Genomic DNA, 20,149 nt, shown 5'->3' on the forward strand with positions numbered 1-20,149 from the left:
GAAGAGAATCCCCATAACTTCTGGCTGGAAAAACCAGCAGGAACTGAGGCTCAGGGTAGCTGACACGGCTGGAGCCCCAGGCAGCTCCTTAAAGGGCCAGTGCACAGATTTATCGGACTCTCCCCCTCTAAGCTTGGGGGGTGGGAAGAAATAAACCAAGCTTGGAGGGGAGGCAGCTCGAGGGGCACCAGAGACATACAGGGAAGAACTGAGCTGTTTGGCACTGGAGCGAGGGCTGGAGAGGGGGGTTTCTCCAGGACAAACGTGCTGTCAGAGGCCTTTGTTCCTTTGGTGAGCCCTTCCCTGGGGGGGCAGACAGCCACCATATCTGGGAGTCCAGCAACCTGGCTCACACTGGTAGCCCCGCCCTGGTGACTCCCTGAGGCCCCACCCCACCCAACTTTCAGGCCCACCCAAGCTGTTGCCACTTGCTTAACCATAGGATTGGCCTGTCTTGGATCCTGCTTCAGGTTTTTCCTAAATTCTTTCAGACAAGCAGCATCTGGTCTCAGCTAGCCCCATACCACTCATTAAGTAATACACAGAAACAGACACAGGGAGGCAGCCAAAATGAGGAGACAAAGAAACAGGTCCCAAATGAAAGAACAGAACAAAACCCCAATAAAAGAACTAAGTGAAATGGAGATTAGCAACCTAACAGATGCTGAGTTCAAAAGACTGCTTATAAGGATGCTCAATGAACTTAGTGAGAACCTCAGTGAACTTAGTGAGGGCCTCAAGAGCATAAAAAAGGACCAGTCAGAAATGATGGATGCACAGTCAGAAATGAAGGAGGCATTAACTGAAATAAAGAATAATTTACACAGATTCAATAGTAGAGTACGTAAATCCAAGAAGCAAACCATCGATTTGGAATATAAGGAAGCAAAACACGCCCAATCAGAACAGCAAAAAGAATGCAAAAAAAATGAGGTTAGTGTGAGGCGCCTCTGGGACAACTTCAAGCGTGCCAATTCGCATCTTGGGGGTGCCAGAAGGAGAAGAGCGAGAACAAGAAATCGAAAACCTGTTTGAAATGATAATGGCAGAAAACTTTCCTAACTTGGTGAAGGAAACAGACATACAAGTCCAGGAAGCACAGAGAGTCCCAAACAAGATGAACCCCAAGAGGCCCACACCAAGACACATCATCAAAATGCAAAAGGTTCAAGACAAGGAGAGAATCTTAAAAGCAGCAAGAGAAAGGCAGCTAATTACCTACAAGGGAGTTCCCATAAGGCTGTCAGCTGATTTCTGAAAAGAATCTTTGCAGGCCAGAAGGGAGTGGCAAGAAATATTCAGAGTGATGAAAAGCAAGAACCTACAACCAAGATTACTATCCTGCAAAGCTGTCATTTAGAATCGATGGCCATATAAAGAGTTTCCCAGACAAGAAAAAGTTAAAGGAGTTCATCACCACCAAACCGTTATTATATGAAATTATGAAGGGTCTTTTTGAAGAAAAAGATAAAATATATGAACAAAAAAAAGGGCAATGAATACATATCTGTCGACAATGGAATCTACAATCAAAATGAACAGGTAGAACAGAAACATTCTCATAGACACAGAGAACATTTTGTTGGTTGCCAGATGGGAGGGGTGTTGGGGGAATGGGTGAAAAAGGTGAAGGGATTAAGAAGTACAAATTCATTGCTAGACTGACAAACCTCAAAGGGAAAAGGGGTGGAGGGTGGGAAGAAATAAACCAAAGAACTTATATGCATAACCAATGGACACCGACAATAGTGTGGCAAAAGGCTGGAGGGTGGTGGGAGTGGGGAGGAGGGGGTCAATGGGGGAAAAATGAGAAAAATCTGTAATACATTCTACATTCAGCAATAAAGATTTTAAAAAGATAGAAAAAAAAAGAATGAACAAAGTTACATTTATCAACATGGATAAATCTCAAAAGTATAATGTAGAATGAATAAAGCATGTTGCAGAATAGATGCTAGGTGATGCTGTGTTGGGTGTTCCAAGACCACCCTCAGGTTTGATTCAGTAGTAGGGCTCATAGGACCCACAAGAGTTATACTCACAGTTAACGGTTTCGTACAGCAAAAAGACACATTAAAATCAGCTAATGGAAAAGACTCATGGGGGGGAGGTCCAGGAAGAAGCAGACGCAAGCTTCCAGGAGTTTCCCTCCTAGTGGGACTGCATGGAGATGTGCTTAATTTTCCCAATAAAGATGTGTGACAAAACATGTAAAGTGTTGCTAACCAGGGAAGCTCATTTGATCATTGGTGTCCAGGGTTTTTTATTGGGGGTCAGTCATGTAGTACCCACATGTAGTCATGCAGTGCCCAAATGACTGGGCTCAGCTACTCAGGCTCTAGCCCTCCCCATATCTACTTAGCAAAAACAAATATTCACCATTAATCACTTTGTTAGGATAAATTTATCCAGTCAAACTGGTATGTAGTGACCCAAGGCCTCAATTTTATAGTCACCTATCAGGCAGAAGGACTCAAGTTATCTGCCAAGATCCAATCTAGGGCCAGTTTTGAAGACAAGCATTTCTTTGGAATGTGCAGGGTTTGAGCAACCCAGGCACGCTGAATTAACTCTTTCCTGCCCAGCTGCCATATATTTAAAGTTCAAAAGTCTGTCAATCAATATTGTTTATTAATGAATACATAACTCTTCATGGGGATGCTTAACACCCAATTTAAGATAGAGGTTACCTTTGGGATAGGAGGAGAATGCTAAGGAGAGGTACCCAGGGAACTTTAATTGTATCTGTAATGTGTAATTTATTTGAAAGTTCTGAAACAAATATGGCAAAAAGTTAAAATTTGATAAAGCTCAGGATGAGGGGAATATGGATGTTATATTCTCCATACTTATCTGTATATCTGAAGATATTTAACAATAAAAACAGAAAAATCTGTTAAACTTTTATAAAATGTAAGTCACAGTACTACATTAAAAAGAAAGATGTTAGTGAAATATTTGAAGAAATGGATTGTTCCATTCTTCAATGTACTACAATATTGTCTTGAAGACATTTTCTTGATATGGAGTCAGAAAGGCAGCCAATCAAGCTTAGCATATAAGAATTTGTTAAATACAGTATGGCCCTGTTTATTCTGAATGTTAAAGACTATTTGAATACTGAAGTTGAAATGGAATGTCTGAGTATTTAATGTACATAAGATTAATGTAGTTATCATACCTATGTAATGCATGTCTGGTATTAACTTCTCCAAAAATTAGCAATTACTTCCCACCTTAGGCCTTTTATCCTATGCTGGTGCTAAGGTTAGTCCAGTGAGTTTGTATAAGATAAAAGGAGAGACAAAGGAGAAAAGTATTTGATCTTGAAGCAATCAAATTGTGTGCTTTCCTTCCCTTCTTTCTTCCCCCACAGAATTAGTCTTACGGAAAAATAATAATAAAAAGACAAACTTGTGGATTATATCAAGAATCGGAAAGAGAAGCTAAACCTCTCTGCATTGTGAATGGGAGATGGTCAAATTGTTCAGATAGTGTTAGCCATAATTTCTAGCCACCATGTTTCCTTCATTTCCTCTGTTTCTCTTTACCTTCCATAAGTCCAGCCAATTAACAAATTCCTTCCTGTGCCTATTACATGGAGGTCCTATACCCTGAGATGCAAAATAAGTATTTTTTTGTTTGTTTCAAAAAGGTCCTGATAGTGAAATCAAAATAAACAGTTCAAAAGCCAGTCAGTAGTTTTCCTTATATATATTGTTATGTGAGGAAAGCCTGCAGTAACATTTCTGTAACAGTTTGTACACCCCTCCCCTCCCAGCACTCATGACTCTAACTCCTGTCTGAACAGATTCACTTTTTTTTTTTTTTTTTAATCCTCACCCGAGGACATTTTTCCATTTTTTTGTTCAGGTAGAGTGGGAGGGGGGGAGAGAGAGAGAGAGAGAGAGAGAGAGAGAGAGAGACATCGACATGAAAGGGACACATTGAGTGGTTGCCACCCACACTACCCAACCAGGTCTCGGGACAAACTGCAACTGAGGTACATGCCCTTAGCAGGAACCAAACCCAGGTCTCTCTGTGGACTGTAGGCCGACGCTCTAACCGCTGAGCCAAACCGACCAGGGCAACAGATTCACTTTTCACATGTCATGGACCCTCAGGGATACTTGAAACAGTCAAACTATAGGTGTTAAATTGAATAATGCAGGAGTCAGTTGAATGTATTCATTGCCAAATGATTGGTACAAGTAGATACTACCGGTAGATGAAGACTAGAAAAAGAGGTTGCCTTTTTTAGAGTAAATTTCATTTTAAGTTAATATAACCAAATCAGATTGATTCATTTTGTTTATAAAAGTGGTAATAGGCCAGGCTGGTGTTGCTCAGTGGATTGAGCATTGTCCCATGGACTGAGAGGTCCCTGTTTAATTCCCGGTCAGGGCATATGCCTGGGTTTTGGGCTCCATCCTCAGTTGGGGGTGTGCAGGAGGCAGCTGATTAATGTTTCTTTTTCACATCGATGTTTCCATCTCTCTCTCCCTTTCTCTCTCTCAAAAGAAAAAAACAATCAATAAAAACTTATTTTTTAAAAAGTGGTACTAGATTAAAAGAGTGACATGAAAATTATAAACATCTTTTTGATAGACTAGTTGAGAAATTTAAATGAATGGGCCTTAATCTAATGAAGCAAAAAAATAATTTATCTTGCCCTGGCCAGTTTGGCTCAGTGGTTAGTTAGAGCATCAGCCCGAGGACCAAAAAGTCATGAGTTTGATTTTGGTCAAGGGCATGTACCTCGGTTGTGGTTTGTCCCCAGCCCTGGTCAGGGTTGTATGTGAGGTAACCAGTTGATGTGTCTCTCTCACATAGATGTTTCTCTCTCTCCCTCCCCCCTCCCTTTTATTCTATCTGAAGATAATTGGAAAAATATCCTCAGGTGAGGATTAAAAAAAAATTTATCTTGCTTTGACTTATAGGTCAGAATTACAACATATCATTTAGTTCTCTGGACTGGAATGCCCTTTTGTGATTGAGAAATGTTCTAGTTACCTGTCTTTGTCCTTTAATTTTCTATAGGTCTTTGAAATTCAGTCTGATATTTAAGGTATTTTAAGGAATAGCTGTCATAAGTTCTATTGTGTTGTTTAAAGTGAACTAAAGTATATCAACAATCTCTTATGATTTGTTTTTCCAACTTGATACTGCCTAAAGACTTTGAATAGCTAGTGTGTATGTTGCTTCTTTGTGTTTTCATGTTTAAACTGTTAGGATGAAGCTCTCTTGTTACTGATAGTCTCTAAATTAATCATTTTCAACCAGCCACCTGAGTGAAAATAATACTCAAGTACACAATTGAATTTTGCTACAATATAAGGAAATCTGTAATTACCATATTACCCCCCTAGTTGAACAACCAGCTTCTTATACTGTGGCTATTGAGAGGAAGAATAAAATTTAAAATGTTTCAGACATGAAGTTTAATATTTAATTCCTGTTAAAACACATCACAGATTTATATCATGTGGTGACTTTACCCTCATTACTTCCTTTTTCTTTTTCTTTTTTTTTTTTTTTGGTACGTGTCCCTACCAGGAACTGAATCCAGGACTCTCTGGCCTGCAGGCCAATGCTCCAACCACTGAACCAACTGGCCAGGGCCCTTTTTACTTTCTTTTTTTAAAAATTTTTATTTATTTATTTATTTATTTATTTATTTATTTTTTTAATCCTCATCCGAGGACATTTTTCCATTTTTTGTACAGACAGAGTGGGAGGGAGAGAGAGGGAGAGAGAGAGAGGGAAACATCGATGTGAAAGGGACACATCGAGTGGCTGCCACCCGCACGACCAACCAGGGCTGGGGACAAACTGCAACTGAGGTACATGCCCCTAGCGGGAACCGAACCTGGGTCTCTCCGGACCGCAGGTGGACGCTCTAACCGCTGAGCCAAACCGGCCAGGGCCCTTTTTACTTTCTTAAATGTAGTTATTTCACAAGATCTTTCCTTTGACTTATAGCTGTTTTCTGTAAATATTTATTTCCAAGGAGAAATTATGTTCTCATTGCTTAACCTATTATCTTTACATCTATGAGTCTTAAATCTACACATCTAGCCCTCACTTCACACCTAGAATATAGTTCCACATATGTATGTATAAAACATTTTCATCTGGCTATTTTTACTGTAACCCTAAGCTCGGTATACCTAAACCAACATTTGTTTTCCCACACATTCTCAATTATTCCATTTTGGATGTAGGCACCATTATTTTTAGTTTCCAGGCTAGGATTATAGAATCATTCTTTGACTCTTTCCACTCCATTGTGGCATATATTCGGTTTGTCATTTTTTAAAGCATTGGATTCACCTGTACCTAACATTTCCTCTGATATGTTCCTAGTCTAAGTCCTATAACTTCTTACCTGACCAGACCTGGGGATGCTGTGGTACATAAGGCAGATTAGATTCCTGATCTCAGTTTAAAAGAAATCATGACAGCTGCCTATTGCCTTCTACATAAAGTTCAGACTTACTCTATCTAATAGAAACCAATGGTAAGTAGCAAGTCTTCACCTTCAGATGTCTCTTTCTAGATCATTGTGTTACAGCACACATAGCATCACTTTCTAATTATTTGTTTACATATTTGTTTCCCTTACTACTCTGGGTTACTGGAGAGGGAGATTGTAAGTATATTTTTGTATCATAGTGCCTAGCATGATATCTGTCACGAATATCAGTGAATCTTTGTTGGATGAATGGATGAAAAGCATAGTACTTTTTTTTTTCTTTTTAATCCTCACCCGAGAACATTTTTCCATTTTTGTTCAGATAGAGTGGGAGGGAGAGTGAGGAAGAGAGAGAGAAACATCAACGTGAAAGGGACACATCGAGTGGCTGCCACCCGCACGACCAACCAGGGCCAGGGACAAGACCCTGTTTACCTACGCTGCCATTTTGACTGGAAGTCTCCATCTTCATTCTTATTCTTTGATGTTTATTCTTATTCTAACCGTCATGGTCCCATATAATTGTCTCTTTTTAAATATCTTCCCTTCTAGCTCTTACCCACACTGATTTCTTGCTTGTATAACACTTTTTTTGCAAATATGTTGCCTGACAGTTATATAATTTATAGTCTGTTATATTGATCAGCATTATGCATTTTTATGTATATTATTGAATTCATTCACTGTTTAATGTGCAGTTTGTCTGATGTTCCAAACTTGACTGGCAATGTTGTGTGTTGGCTCTTTTCCTCTCTCATTGTTTATAAGGGTTGACTCTTTCTACAAAGATGAAAATTCTGTAAATAGGATAGCGCTAATTACTATTTAACAAAGGACAGTTGTGTGGTCATCCATTCTAGTTATTGATTTTCTGAGTGTCTCTGAGTATCACTGTAATCATTATATTAAATTGTATGACTGAATTCAGGCTGGTCAGATCATCAAGCACCTAAAAAATAAAACACAAAACTTTTTATATAGTTCTGTTGGAATATTACAATAGACACAGGTAGACCATCTTTTTGGTTAATATACCATGTCTGATAATATTAGTTAACTATATTTTGCAATCATGTTGTATAACTGATAAAAAATGAAAATGTTTTCTTGGAGGATATAGTGTACTTTGAGAAACTCACTGGTAACTACAATAAAATGTTTGTATATTTAAAACAGCAGTTTTGCCCTGGCTGGTTTGGCTCAGCGATTAGAGCATCGGCCTGCGGTTCTGAGACACCCGGGTTCGGTTCCCGCTAAGGGCACGTACCTTGGTTGCAGTTTGTCGCCTCGCCGGCCCTGGTTGGGTCGTGTGGGTGGCAGCCACTCGATGTGTCCCTTTCACGTTGATGTTTCTCTTTCTCTCTCTTCCTCTTTCTCCCTCCCACTCTATCTGAACAAAAAATGGGAAGGTGTCCTCGGGTGAGGATTAAGAAAAAACAAAACAGCAGTTTCACATTGCATCAAGATAATTTAACTGCACCAGGTGTTTTGTCCATAGTAAATACCACATATTAAGAAAAAGAAAGTATAGATTTCCATAAATCTCCCTTTTACTTGCTTATATTAGGATGGTTTATTTTATCATTAGGGAAAGAGATAATATAATAAAAGCCACCTAAATGTTTTGTTTGTGTTACTATTACTAGACACGGTATCTTTCTCACAAATAGCTTACCTATTCTTGTTACTGTTTTTCCTTCTTAACTCTTACATATTCATTTATTTTCTCTAACTATAGTTTATCAAATTTTCCATTTATCTATTTATTGCACATATCCAACCTTATTCTAGAATAGATGTAAGATGTCTTTCTGTTGTTTTTTTTACTGGCTCAATTACTTCAGTTTCTGCTGTCACACCCCTCACCTTTAAAAGTCTTTGTAAGTGATTTGTTCTTTAACTATTTTCCTGATTGACTCATCACCCAGTAATTAGAAATATATAGGCCTGATTATGTGGTGAGCCATCTGTAGAATTGACCAATGCCTCCATACTTTTTTTTAATTTGCACTTAACCTTTCTTTCCAAGCAGAGGAATTTGTTATTTTTTTTTCCTGTCTCATTGCAATGTAAATTTTTATAATATAATTTCAAAATTTTAGACTTATCACAAAAAATTATTATAATTTTTTTAACATCTTCAATTCTTACATGATGAGGAACTTAATGTCATATTTTAGGGATTGGAATAACATTTGCTTTTATGCTACTTAAATTTAATGTCAAAGTAGAGTTTAACTTGTGTTTGAGAGTCAGATCTTATTTTGCCTAACATTTTTATTTTTAATGACTGGTTATTGAATAGATTTCTAGAGTAGGTGTTATGTCTGTTGCTCTTCTTGATTTCTAGTTGTTATTAATGTATCCAGTATGACAGCTTCATGTAGGTCAACTTTCTTAAGTTTCCACTACCATTGACTTTTAAGTATCTGGTTTAGGAAATGGGGAAGAATAAATCAGAATTACCTGGGTTGTTTTTTCAAAATACATACCACTAGGGATTCTGATAGTTTACTCTCTCTGCCATTCCTCCTTAGAAATCAATTCATGGCTATAGTGAATCACTGTTACTGAAGGAACTTAAGATAGTTCTCAGATGTGTCAGCTTGCCTTAGTATCCCAAAAGAAACTAGCTTGCATAGTACTTGTGTATTTTTATTTAAAAAGTTATCAAAATGATTCATGGAAAGTAATATTTCATAAAGCAATAAATGACTACAAGTTTCAAATATGTGCAAGCTGGAGCAAAAGTAGGTTTACAGTTGTCCATATGGAGAATAATACAATAATAAATAAATAATAATAATACAAAAATAAACTCAGTGTTTCGAGTACTTACAACTATAATTCTTCTTTTGCCCCACCCTGTATTGTATCTAGTAATAAAAGTATTCTTCTCCTAAAGTGATAAATTAGACAAATACTTAGAGAAGTCATTGGCTATAAAGAAAACAATTCTGAATGTGGTGCCCTTTTCTGAAACATTAAAAGCCTAAGTAGGAAGTACTAAAATTAACACAAAAGAAAATTTCTTAATTATTTTCTGTCTTCATTCTTATTTCCTTTTGTTTTGCATAACTTTCACAAAATGTATCTTTTTTATAACCAGTGTTCTGAAAGTTGACTACTTTCTGATCTGCCTTCGGTACAGGTCCCTTCTTTTCTTCTCTCTTTACTCTGGAATTAATCCTCTACCTACTTCACAGGCCGATTCTTTGATGAGAATGAATCCCCTGTTGATCCGCAGCATGGCTCTAAACTGGCGGATTATAATGGGGATGATGGTAACGTAGGTGAGTATGAGGCAGACAAGCAGGCTGAGCTGGCTTACAATGAGGAAGAAGATGGTGATGGTGGAGAGGAAGACGTCCAAGGTGAGCGTGGGCCTGGCCTCCATGCTGTGACCATGAAACCCACCAACCCAATTTGGTTGAATTTGTGTAGAATTTTCCCAGGTATTAGTAACAGTACAGTCTAATACAAAGAGGTTCTGTGCAGTTTTTCAATTGCATTTTGAAAACTATTTTATGATAGTGGTATTAGTAGATTTGTAAATAAATTAATTATTTTCACTTTTAGTTATATGTGTTATTGGTATAGAAACAATTTGAAACTCAGAATCTGGAGAAATTTTACAATTAAATTGTTTAAAATGGCTCTAAACTTTACCCAAGGCGAGTACTCCCAGAAAATAATAATTTTCCTATTTCTCATCTGAAAGCATTTCAGTTATTCTAGGTACAAATATTGACCAGGCAGCCTTTTTGTTATTAGGGAAGCCACAAAGGGAATAGTCTTCTCTGCACTGAAGATAAAATTATTTAACTACTGATTCAGCATAGAAAGGCTGTTTTCAAATTTTTTTCTGAGGCTTAAAATTTATATTTAACAGTCAGTTTGTGAAGATTTATCTGTTTTATGTTTGATACACAGATTCAACATATTTTCCTTGTTAACTGTTATTTCTGAGCTTTTTTAACTAAGTTCAGAATCTACTTGTGTGCATGCAGCCCTACCCGTGCATGCATATTAGAGCATGTTGCTTTATTGCAAGTTTTTAGGCCTGTTTTCTGCCTGCTGACATCATTTAGTAGTATTCGTGGAGCTTTTCTTTTTTCTATAAAAGTTGATTATAAAGTTAATGTGTGTGTTTTAGATTTTATAATATTATGCATGAACTATTTTTTCAATGTGACCTGTCTTGATTTACTGCTTAGCTATTTTTAAGGTAATTAAATTTTATTTAGGTTCATAATAAGAGTTGATTTTATAAAACTTGGAAGAAAATATAGTTGTCCTAAAATACTACATATTTAATAGAAAAAGGGAAACAAAATGCTCTGACTTCCTCCTAGGCATTGTTTTGATAGCCCATTCTAGTTTTAGAAGAATGATTATTAGGAATAGAAGGAGATTAATAAATGTTAGGAGTTATTTAAGGATATGTTAACGAGAACTTCTCAAACACTTTTTGGTACTTTTGAATAAATTATACTCACCTCTCTATACTCGTATCCATTTTCATAAATTTTACCATATTTTCTTACTGCTTTTGTGATTTGTTTGGATATTTATTTGCAGTTGTTTATAACGTTGTATTAAGGCCTATTCATACATTTACATCATATCACCAATTAGAATATAAGCTTTTAGAGGGCAGTTTTCATTTATTTTGCCTTCTATTTAGTTTGTATCTTTTTTCTGCCTTCATATTCCTCCTCCTCACCACCTGTAGTTTTTAGCACACACAGGACGCTCAGTAAATGTTGTTAACTGATACTTTTACCTTTTTCTCATTTGATTTTTATTCTTATAACTGTGACTAGGGTAATAACCCTTTAACTTCTGGTCTTATAAGCTTGCTTGGTTTACACTTTACACATTTCTAGTTTTCTTTCAGAAGGGCTTCTATCATCTCAGATCATTTTGAAGTTTTCATTAGAGCAATTTCAACCATAATTGAAAGTCATTTCTTATGTTTTGGCTATCTTAAAGGTGATGACTTTATTATAAAACTTCAGTTTAATATTTTTATGGTTTTATCCGTAACAGGTACATTTATGTTTGATGCCTTCTTTCTCTGTCTTTCTGGTACCCTCCTCCCTCTTCTACCCTCAGTTCTCATTGCCACTTTCCACTGTAGGTCCTCACTACCCCCATGCTGCCCTGCCATTACTGTCCCAAGAAAATTAATGCATTGATTCTAAGAAATATAGATAAGGAAATGACCTAGGATGATATCTTCAGTGAAATAGGGAGGGGATTGGTTAATCTTGGGGTTTCTTCATTTGCAAGTAAATCTTACTTGAGCTGGAGTTTGCTATTTAACATTTTTATCCCATTTTGGGGTTCACTAAATGACAGCACCAGAGGAGAGGGCAGCTACCAAGAGGACTCCCTTATCATAGAGAACAGAAAGATGCAAGAACATCAACTCCAGCAAATAAAAAGGGATCAGTTTAGGTGAAATGACTAAAAAGAAATACTGGAGACCCAAATAATTTTAAACTTGTTTTCATGTTTAAAACTTTTATCTATAGTATTAACTTCAAAAAGTGAGGAGGGGAAATTATGACTGTTCCCTAGTTAAGTTTGAATATTTGGAATTTAAAAGCATTTCTTTATAGCTTCAGTGTAGAAATAATGGTTGAGTTCCCAGGCCAGTTTGCACTTGCAGCCAAAGCAGGCACTAGAGTGGAAAAATACATTAGCCTGAGAATTAGGAGATCAGCTGTGTGTTGCTTTTCCAATCACTTAAACTCTCTGGGCCAAAATTTATTCATCTGTAATGTTAGAGTATTTAACTAGTGTTCTTCTCAGTCCTACAATACTGTGGTTACATTCACAGTGGAATCACAATATATAACACAAGTATTATGGGAAAATGTGTTTTAGATTTCAGCATGCCTGAAATATATCTTCCTCCAAAACCAGGAAAGAAAATGGAAACTACTCCAGCATTGAGACTGTAACCAGAGATCAAAACAAGGTTATAGCAATAGGGGCTCTTCTCTGCTCTCTCTAGTATTAGTAGGTTTTTTTCTCAGACTGTTGTGTACCTAGCATTAGAGATTCCAGCTGCAGGACTGAAGTTCTGGCTTCGGCTAAGGACATTCTAGCTTTGGTCTTTGAAAGTCTGGATTATGAAATGGAGGTTTGGGCAGCATCTCTGCCAGTAGGGAGCTAAAGGAGTCCAACTTTATCTCTGATGTCTGTTCATATGTATTGCTCATTTGGGCTAGCATGGTATACACAGTGTTTTCTTGTAGAATTAAGTGAAGCCTAATTTTCCTATGTTTCCAATCCTGGTTTATTTTGGCTTTTAGTTACTGGTTTCCTGAAGCATCTTAAAAGAAATATTTTATTTACATTGGTGTAAAAAATTGTTTTCCTGACTTCTTAAAGATCAACTCTGGAAAGACTACACATCTGATGGATATATCTTTTAATTCATTCTTCATTGTAATAAGTAGATGGATATTTACAAATTCCCTGTATTCTTATCTTTAATCTTATAGAAGTTCTGAGTTTGTTTAATAGAATATGAAATGCATATTATTAAATATAGCTATGGAAGGAAGCTTTTCATAGTGCTTAAGTGCCTGATTCTAAGCCAAGACTTCCTGGATTTGAATCCCAACTGTACCACTTACTAGCTCTGTCACCTTGTGAATTATGTAACCTCTATGCCTCAATTTCCTCATCTGTCAAATAGGTATAACTATAATTACCTAACTCAACAGTTATGTGGATTATATGATTTAAATATTTGTTCAGCATTTAGAACAGGGTCTTTCACATTGTAACACTATATACGTGTTTGTTAAATAAAATCCTAATTTAAAAAGTTAAAGCAAATTTAGAATTTTTTTTCTCTGGGTTGCCTGCTTTAGAGGATAATTGCACTTTGGCCTATAGATTAACTTGTATGTTTCAGTGGAGCCTCACTGCTTAGTAGAACTTGTTTTATGGCAGTGGTCTTTTCTTGACCTCAGAAGTAATTTAGGAATTATTTAATAAATTATTAATGTCTTTAAATTATATTTCTTTAGTAGTCATTTTATGTTGTGAGCTATTTACAGATTTTGCTGCTTTGTAAAGTGAAATAAAATATGAGTTTATATAATTATATTTAGTAATTGTTATTCTGTATCAGATTTAGTTAGGTAATTTCATCATACTTTATAGATAGATGCAGATGTTATTAGTAGAAACTTGAATTCTGGTTAGAATAACTGCATTGAAAAGGTACTCTACTTAGCTCAATGTAAGAAAGATATTTCAAAAGTCCTATGAAATTCTGAAAATCACTGTGAAGGCACTATATTAAAACGTTGCTAAAGAGCATAAGTTAAGCCCAGCTGGTGTGGCTTAGTAGTTGAGCATGGACCCATGCACCAAGAGATCACTGGTTCGATTCCTGGTCAGGGCACATGCCCAGGTTGTGGGCCTGATCCCCAGTGGGGGCATGCAGGAGGTGGCCAATCAATATGCCTCTCTAAAATCAATTTAAAAAAAGAAAAAAAGAGCCTAAGTTAAGAAAACTGACAAATTTCTTATATTTATAGAGGTCCTTGGCTGTCTTCATAAGCATTATTTTAAGGCAGAAAAAAGAGCTATCATTCCTATTCTATTGAGAAGTAATTAGAGGTCTAAAGAGGTTTGGGAACTAGATCGTATTTGATAAGTGCCTAAGACAGGGCTAGAATTCAGTTTTTTCTATTCTTAGATCTTTGCTCTTATCTTGTTTATTCTTTATAATTACTCATTTAAGAATCCCCAAAAGTAACAATATTTTTTCAATAACTTGCCTGTTAAATTTCTAGTAATTCTGTATATAGTAGCTTTTTCCACTGCTTCATGATGATTGTCTTCATTTAATTTCTAAAGTCCTGAAAGATGTGTTTATAGCCATAAGGTGAGGTCCCATAAGGTGGATCCTAGGTGCCAGTGACTTCTTTTTAAATCCAAAGATAACTTTTTAAAGTACAAAGATATTTTCAAAATACAAATATGATTAAGGATGTAATTTCAGCCTTTATATGTAGCAGATTTGGGGTTTTCATACCTAATAGATTACATTATTAAAGAAATGAGATCTGTTTGTTAGAATATGATGTATAACACTTTCCTACCATTCTAAATGATAATTTCTATAAGTTTAACAGGAAAGGTATCAAAAGGAAAGAGAAAGTTGGTTTGTTTGGCATATTTTATGAATAAATGTAAAGAAAAAATAAGAACATATCATTATGAAAAGTTAATACATAGTACATATACCATATGGCATCTTTCTTGAACAAAAATTTATAGTAGGATATACCAGAAAAACTGATAGTGGAAAACCTAATAAACCAAAATAAATTGATTTCAGAAAGCTATAGTGTATATATGAATTTAGATTCCAATATATAAATCTTTATAAATTATATAAAATTATATTTCTAGACAGATGATAATAACACCTCAATCTATCAAAAACTAAGCTATTGGGTAACTATAACGTGAACCAGAAAGTAAGAGAAGTCATTTAAAAAAATTTTTTTTAATTTATTAATTTTTAGAGAGAACAGGAGAAGGAGAGAGAGATAGAAACATCAATGAGAGAGAGCATTGATTGGTTGCCTCCTGCGTACCCCCCACTGGGGATTGGGCCCACAACCTGGGCATGTGTCCTGACCGGGAATTGAACTGGCGACCTCTTGGTGCATGGGTCGTGAGCCACACCGGCCAGAGAAAGAAGTCATTTTTTAAGACTGGAGTAGCCAAAAGATGTCATTAAAAGCCATATACTAAAAAGGGAGCCTCTTAGGCTGTGGTTGAAATTATTCTAGTTCTAACATTTTAATACCCTGAGAAGTCTTATTTAAAAGCCTGTAGTTTGTAGCAAAATTAGAAAAGAAGGATTGCTATTGGCAGATAAACTGACAGTAATGTGAAGTGACAGTTGATACCTATGAAGGACCTCCCCGCCCAAAGAAAACCTGTGAATGGCCAAATAAGTCAAACTCCAAGAGACTATATAGAGTTGTTGAATATAGCTACTCATAGTGACTATAGGGATATTACTGTCTAACAATATTATGTAATAACTTTTTTATTTTTGTAAAGAAAAGGTTAAGTTTTGGTATGTATACTCCATTTGGGAAGTTAACTGTTAAACTCTTTGCAGAGAAGCAAAGAAATTCACTAAAATGTTAAATGTTGGGATTATGAGTAACTTTTATTTTCTAATATTTACCTGATGACTATGAATTAATTAAATTTTTTTTCTTTATTGTTTTAGAGAAAGAGGAAGGGAGAGGGAGAGAGAGATAGAAACATCAATAAAAGAGAACATCGATCGGCTGCCTCCTGCATACCCCCACTGGGGATTGGCCCACAACCTGGGCATGTGCCCTGACTGGGAATCAAACCAGTGACCTTTTGGTGTATGGGTCGATGCTCAACCACTGAGCTACACCAGCTGGGCAACTATAGATTAATTTTATAATTAGAAAAAGTTTGGTTTTTAAAGGCATGAAAATATATACAGAACAGTTTCTACCAAAGCTTTAATTAAAATAACTGGCCTTCATCTATATAAAAATAATATATAAAAGAATCAACTCCTCATTGTGGGATTCTAATGTTTTGCTGACTAGATCTATATAGCTAGCATCCCTCCCTCCCTCCCTCCCTTCCTTCCTTCCTTCCATCTGTACATCCATCCACCTACTCTATCATTAAAATACTTGTCAAAATGAAGTAATCTTCCAAAACAGTTAACAGACTTTCCCTCTTTAGCCAAGCAACGGAGAAATAGAACACTGTTTGCAGAAGGTGTAAAATAATAAGCAGAAAATTACCTGAAAAAAAAAGAGACATTTTTAAATTGGATTTCTGAAAGTGATTTTAAAAATAATATTCTTGATACATATTCCCTTTCAGATGATGAAGAACGAGAACTTCAAATGGATCCTGCAGACTATGGAAAACAACGTTTAAATGATGTCCTTTAAGTCCTAAAGGAAAACTTCAGAAAACCTAAAGTGCTATAAAATGGAATCATTTCTACTTTGTCTTTTTTGACTTTTGTTGTAAAGATCAGTTGTATCAGTTATAAAGATACATTCAGTTAGATTTAAGAAAAAAATTTAATGAAAGAATGTACCCATGTACATATGTGAACTTTTTCATATTGTATTATTAAAGCAGAGACCTTTTTGGTATATTATAGTTGAGCCAAAAACAAAGTAAGCAAAACTGTAGTCTTTGCATTTAAAGCAAACTAATGTATATTTTACATTTTATTGAGCCTATTTCTTTACACAAATGGAGAAACAGGAAAAAATGGTTGTACAGTTTATAAGTTGCACATAACATAACCACACAGTGAAAACAGTTATTCAACTAAGAAACTTTTTATATACTTATTCTTATTAGCCCAACAGGTGTTCTGTTCTATCTACCCCTTATCTCATGCTCTTCCAGGAATTATACCTAGAATAGGTATAAAAGATGGGAACATGGAAGCCAAACACTGGGCAGCATGTGTGCAAAATCACTTCCCTACTCCTTTTATTTTACATGAGTGCCGATGTGTTTTGGCAGGTAAGCTTTCAGCTGAGGCCTGATGAAAGTTGAGATAACCTGCACAGACATAACAATATTTATGAGTTAGTTCATGAAATTGTGAAATGCATGATTGACAGTATACTTTCCTCCCCCCCTGCCCCCCCCCCCTCCGCATAATACCAGTACTGTTTAACTATAACCAGCACTGGCTAAAATTTTTATATTTTCAGAGTTCAAGTTAATGAACATATTCATGATTTAAATGCCATATTCTAAAAGAGGCTAAGTCAACTTTGAAATGAATCTGCAGTCAGTATTTCAAAGCTTCTCTCGTAGTTTTAGTGATATTATTTGACTGTACTTTTGCAGAATTACTAAATAAGGAGTTTTAACAGATTTTTATTATTGCACAGATAAATAGAAATTCAGTGAGGTCTATAGTCATTTTATTAAACTAGCTTAAAAGTTTGTAATAAAGATGAGGAATCTTTGTAATTACTTAAATGCTAGTTAAGAACCCATAAATCTCATATTTGCTAGTCCTACAAAATTATTTTAAATGCATTTGTCTTTTTTGACACTTCAGAATACATAAGCTAGCTAATTCTTGTTTTCTGAGTTAAAGCACTTTTAAATCTTACCGCTCCACTCCCAAAATAAAAGGTTTTTATCATAAGGAGAAATTTAAGGTTCCTAACTCTGTGTTTCAGAAGGGCTACTGGTAATTGCAAATAAACATGAAATGCTTCCCCCGCCCCTGTACTCAGGTTCTAGTCAAAATTCATATTTATAGATTTAAAAAAAGTTTTTCACTTATTGGAGGTACAAAAATTCTTAAACTTTAGTTTAGAAATTATTAAGCAACCAGGAAAAGATACAGTGATTTACTAATTTGTTTTTTCTATCATATCAAAGCAAGCAGTTCATGCCTTTGCTATGAGTAGAGTCAGGCTTATAAATGAATAGGTATGATAGTTCACAGAACTTTTTTAAATGGAGTTAAAGGGAATTAATGTATAACTTGTGGGTGTTAGGGTGGGAAGATAAATCTAAAACATAATCCTAGTAATATTTTATTTAATACTGTAAAATCTTTACAAATGAAAACCATGAAATTTCCTGCCTTAGTTTGTTTGTCATAAAAACAATCACTTGGTAATATGGTAGCTATTACTTATACAGCAAAATTTCTTCAGATAGCAGTCTAGACATTTTATAAACTGAGAAAAGTTGGACCAATTGATACTATTTCCAACTGTATTAACATTTTAATGCTATAAAATGCTATGTGAATCTCTTAAAATCCTGACATTCTACAGTCTGTGTTAGACATGCTGGTTTTATAATGTTTTACTTCTGCCTTAAGATTTAGGTTTTTTAAATGTACTTTTGCCCTGAATTAAGTGTTAATTTGATGAAAACTCTGCTTTTGAAATCATCACTTACTGGGTTCTAATAAATTAAAATTAAACTTGTTTTACTATTTTGCTGATTCTGATAACATACACACATCACACTTACATGATGCAAATAGCTACATTTTAATGTTAAAGTTGAATAAATTTAGAATTTATTTTAAGCAAGCTAAACTAGAATAGCAGAAATTTTTATACCAGGGCTGTTTACTGTGCTAGTTTATTCAACAAATATTGAATGTTTTCTATGTGCCCAGCATTGTTCTAGGTAGTAAGAATCTGAAATGGATAAAATAGACCTGGTTTCTTTCCTTACAGAGCTTACTACATTTAACTTGGAGCAGTTAGACAATATACAAGGTAAACACATGAGCCAGGTCATTTTAAATAATGGTAAGAGCTATTAAAAATAGAACAAGGTTCTGCCCTGGCCCATGTGGCTCAGTAGGTTGGGCATCGTCCCATATACCAAAAGGTTGCTTGTTCATTTCCCAGTCAGGATATATGCTCCACTTGGTGGCCTGGATCCCTAGTAGGGGACACGTAGGAGGCAGCTGATTGACGTTCTGCTCTCACATCGATATTTCTTTCTCTCTTTTCCTCTTTCACTAAAAATCAATTTAAAAATCTAAAATAAATAAGTAAAACAAGATTCCAAGGTCTATAAGGTTCTAAATTTTCAGGTTTTTACTTAACAAACATTACAGTTGTTAGGCTAGAAAATAATGAGTAAGAAAGGAAATGAGGCTGAAGAGGTATAGAAGGGGCAGGATAGGGAGAATCTTATAAATTTAGGTCACTTGCTACTGAACCATAAAGAGAAAATGTAGAACATAAAATATACATGGAAGGATGATTCCAGGAAAAATTCAGATTTCAAAATGATTTCTAAAATATTTCTTTTTATTTAAAAAATTCTGAAGAACATGTGCCTTTTTGACTTCTCATTTATAAAACGCTATAACAACAAAATTTATTAAAATACGAGGACAGAGAATCTGTTAAAAAAATTATGAAAGGGATAGTCACTTCTGTTCCCTCACATGTCTGGCTCAATGGCTCTAATGAGACAGTCAAATACTGTAAACAGTACATTTCCCAAGTCTTAACATCACATGTGGGCCATCAATTGTGATACATCCAGTTCATTTTAATAGACTCTCCTTACTGAGGGTTCTAAAAGAAAATTCAACCAACTATACAGATAAAGGGGGAAATTTAATGGTCCATGTAAGTAAACTGCATGAAGGGCAGGAGTCTCCTGGACTTGAGAATAATTGGAACTAGGACTTGAATGCTGCCAACTTTGTTTCATCAACTCCCATTTCTGTTTCTATTGCCTTCTCTCATACCAGTTCCCTCATTCAAAGCTCTAACCATGACTTCTAGCAGGTCATCTTTTCTTAGTTTTGCCATCTGAGAGAGGCTGCTGCTCTTTCCTTATTTCCACTTCAGAAAATCCTAGGGAAGTGGGACTTCTGCTTCTGGCTATAATTGAGTAACTTGACTACCCCTTCTAGATAGTAGCAGCTATAAAACTGTACAAGATATATTGAGCAACTCTTTTCGGGCAGCATAAAACTGGAATTTTCAAGAGAAGGGAAACGTAAGTAGTTGAGCCCCATAATCATCCAGTTTCCTATGGCATAAATAGGCTGGAGTGCTGAACTGAGAAGACAGAGATCATAGAGGGAAGCAGCTA

General features: G+C 35.6%; 1 protein-coding gene across 2 annotated transcripts in view; it reads left to right on the forward strand.

Moving 5' to 3' along the window:
* Nucleotides 1–17,191, forward strand: part of GOLM2 (golgi membrane protein 2) — a 97,474-nt gene extending 80,283 nt beyond the window's left edge. The window contains exons 9-10 of one of the 2 annotated variants that reach the window (XM_036243755.1): nucleotides 9,682–9,849; nucleotides 16,406–17,191. In XM_036243755.1, the coding sequence (XP_036099648.1) occupies nucleotides 9,682–9,849; nucleotides 16,406–16,476 (239 nt within the window). In that variant the 3' untranslated portion in view covers nucleotides 16,477–17,191. The remainder of the gene's footprint in view (nucleotides 1–9,681; nucleotides 9,850–16,405) is intronic. The other variant, XM_036243764.1, reaches the window with a different exon arrangement.
* Nucleotides 17,192–20,149: the final 2,958 nt, after the last annotated feature.

Source organism: Molossus molossus, unplaced genomic scaffold, assembly GCF_014108415.1.
Source record: "Molossus molossus isolate mMolMol1 unplaced genomic scaffold, mMolMol1.p scaffold_m16_p_1, whole genome shotgun sequence".
NCBI lineage: Eukaryota > Metazoa > Chordata > Mammalia > Chiroptera > Molossidae > Molossus > Molossus molossus.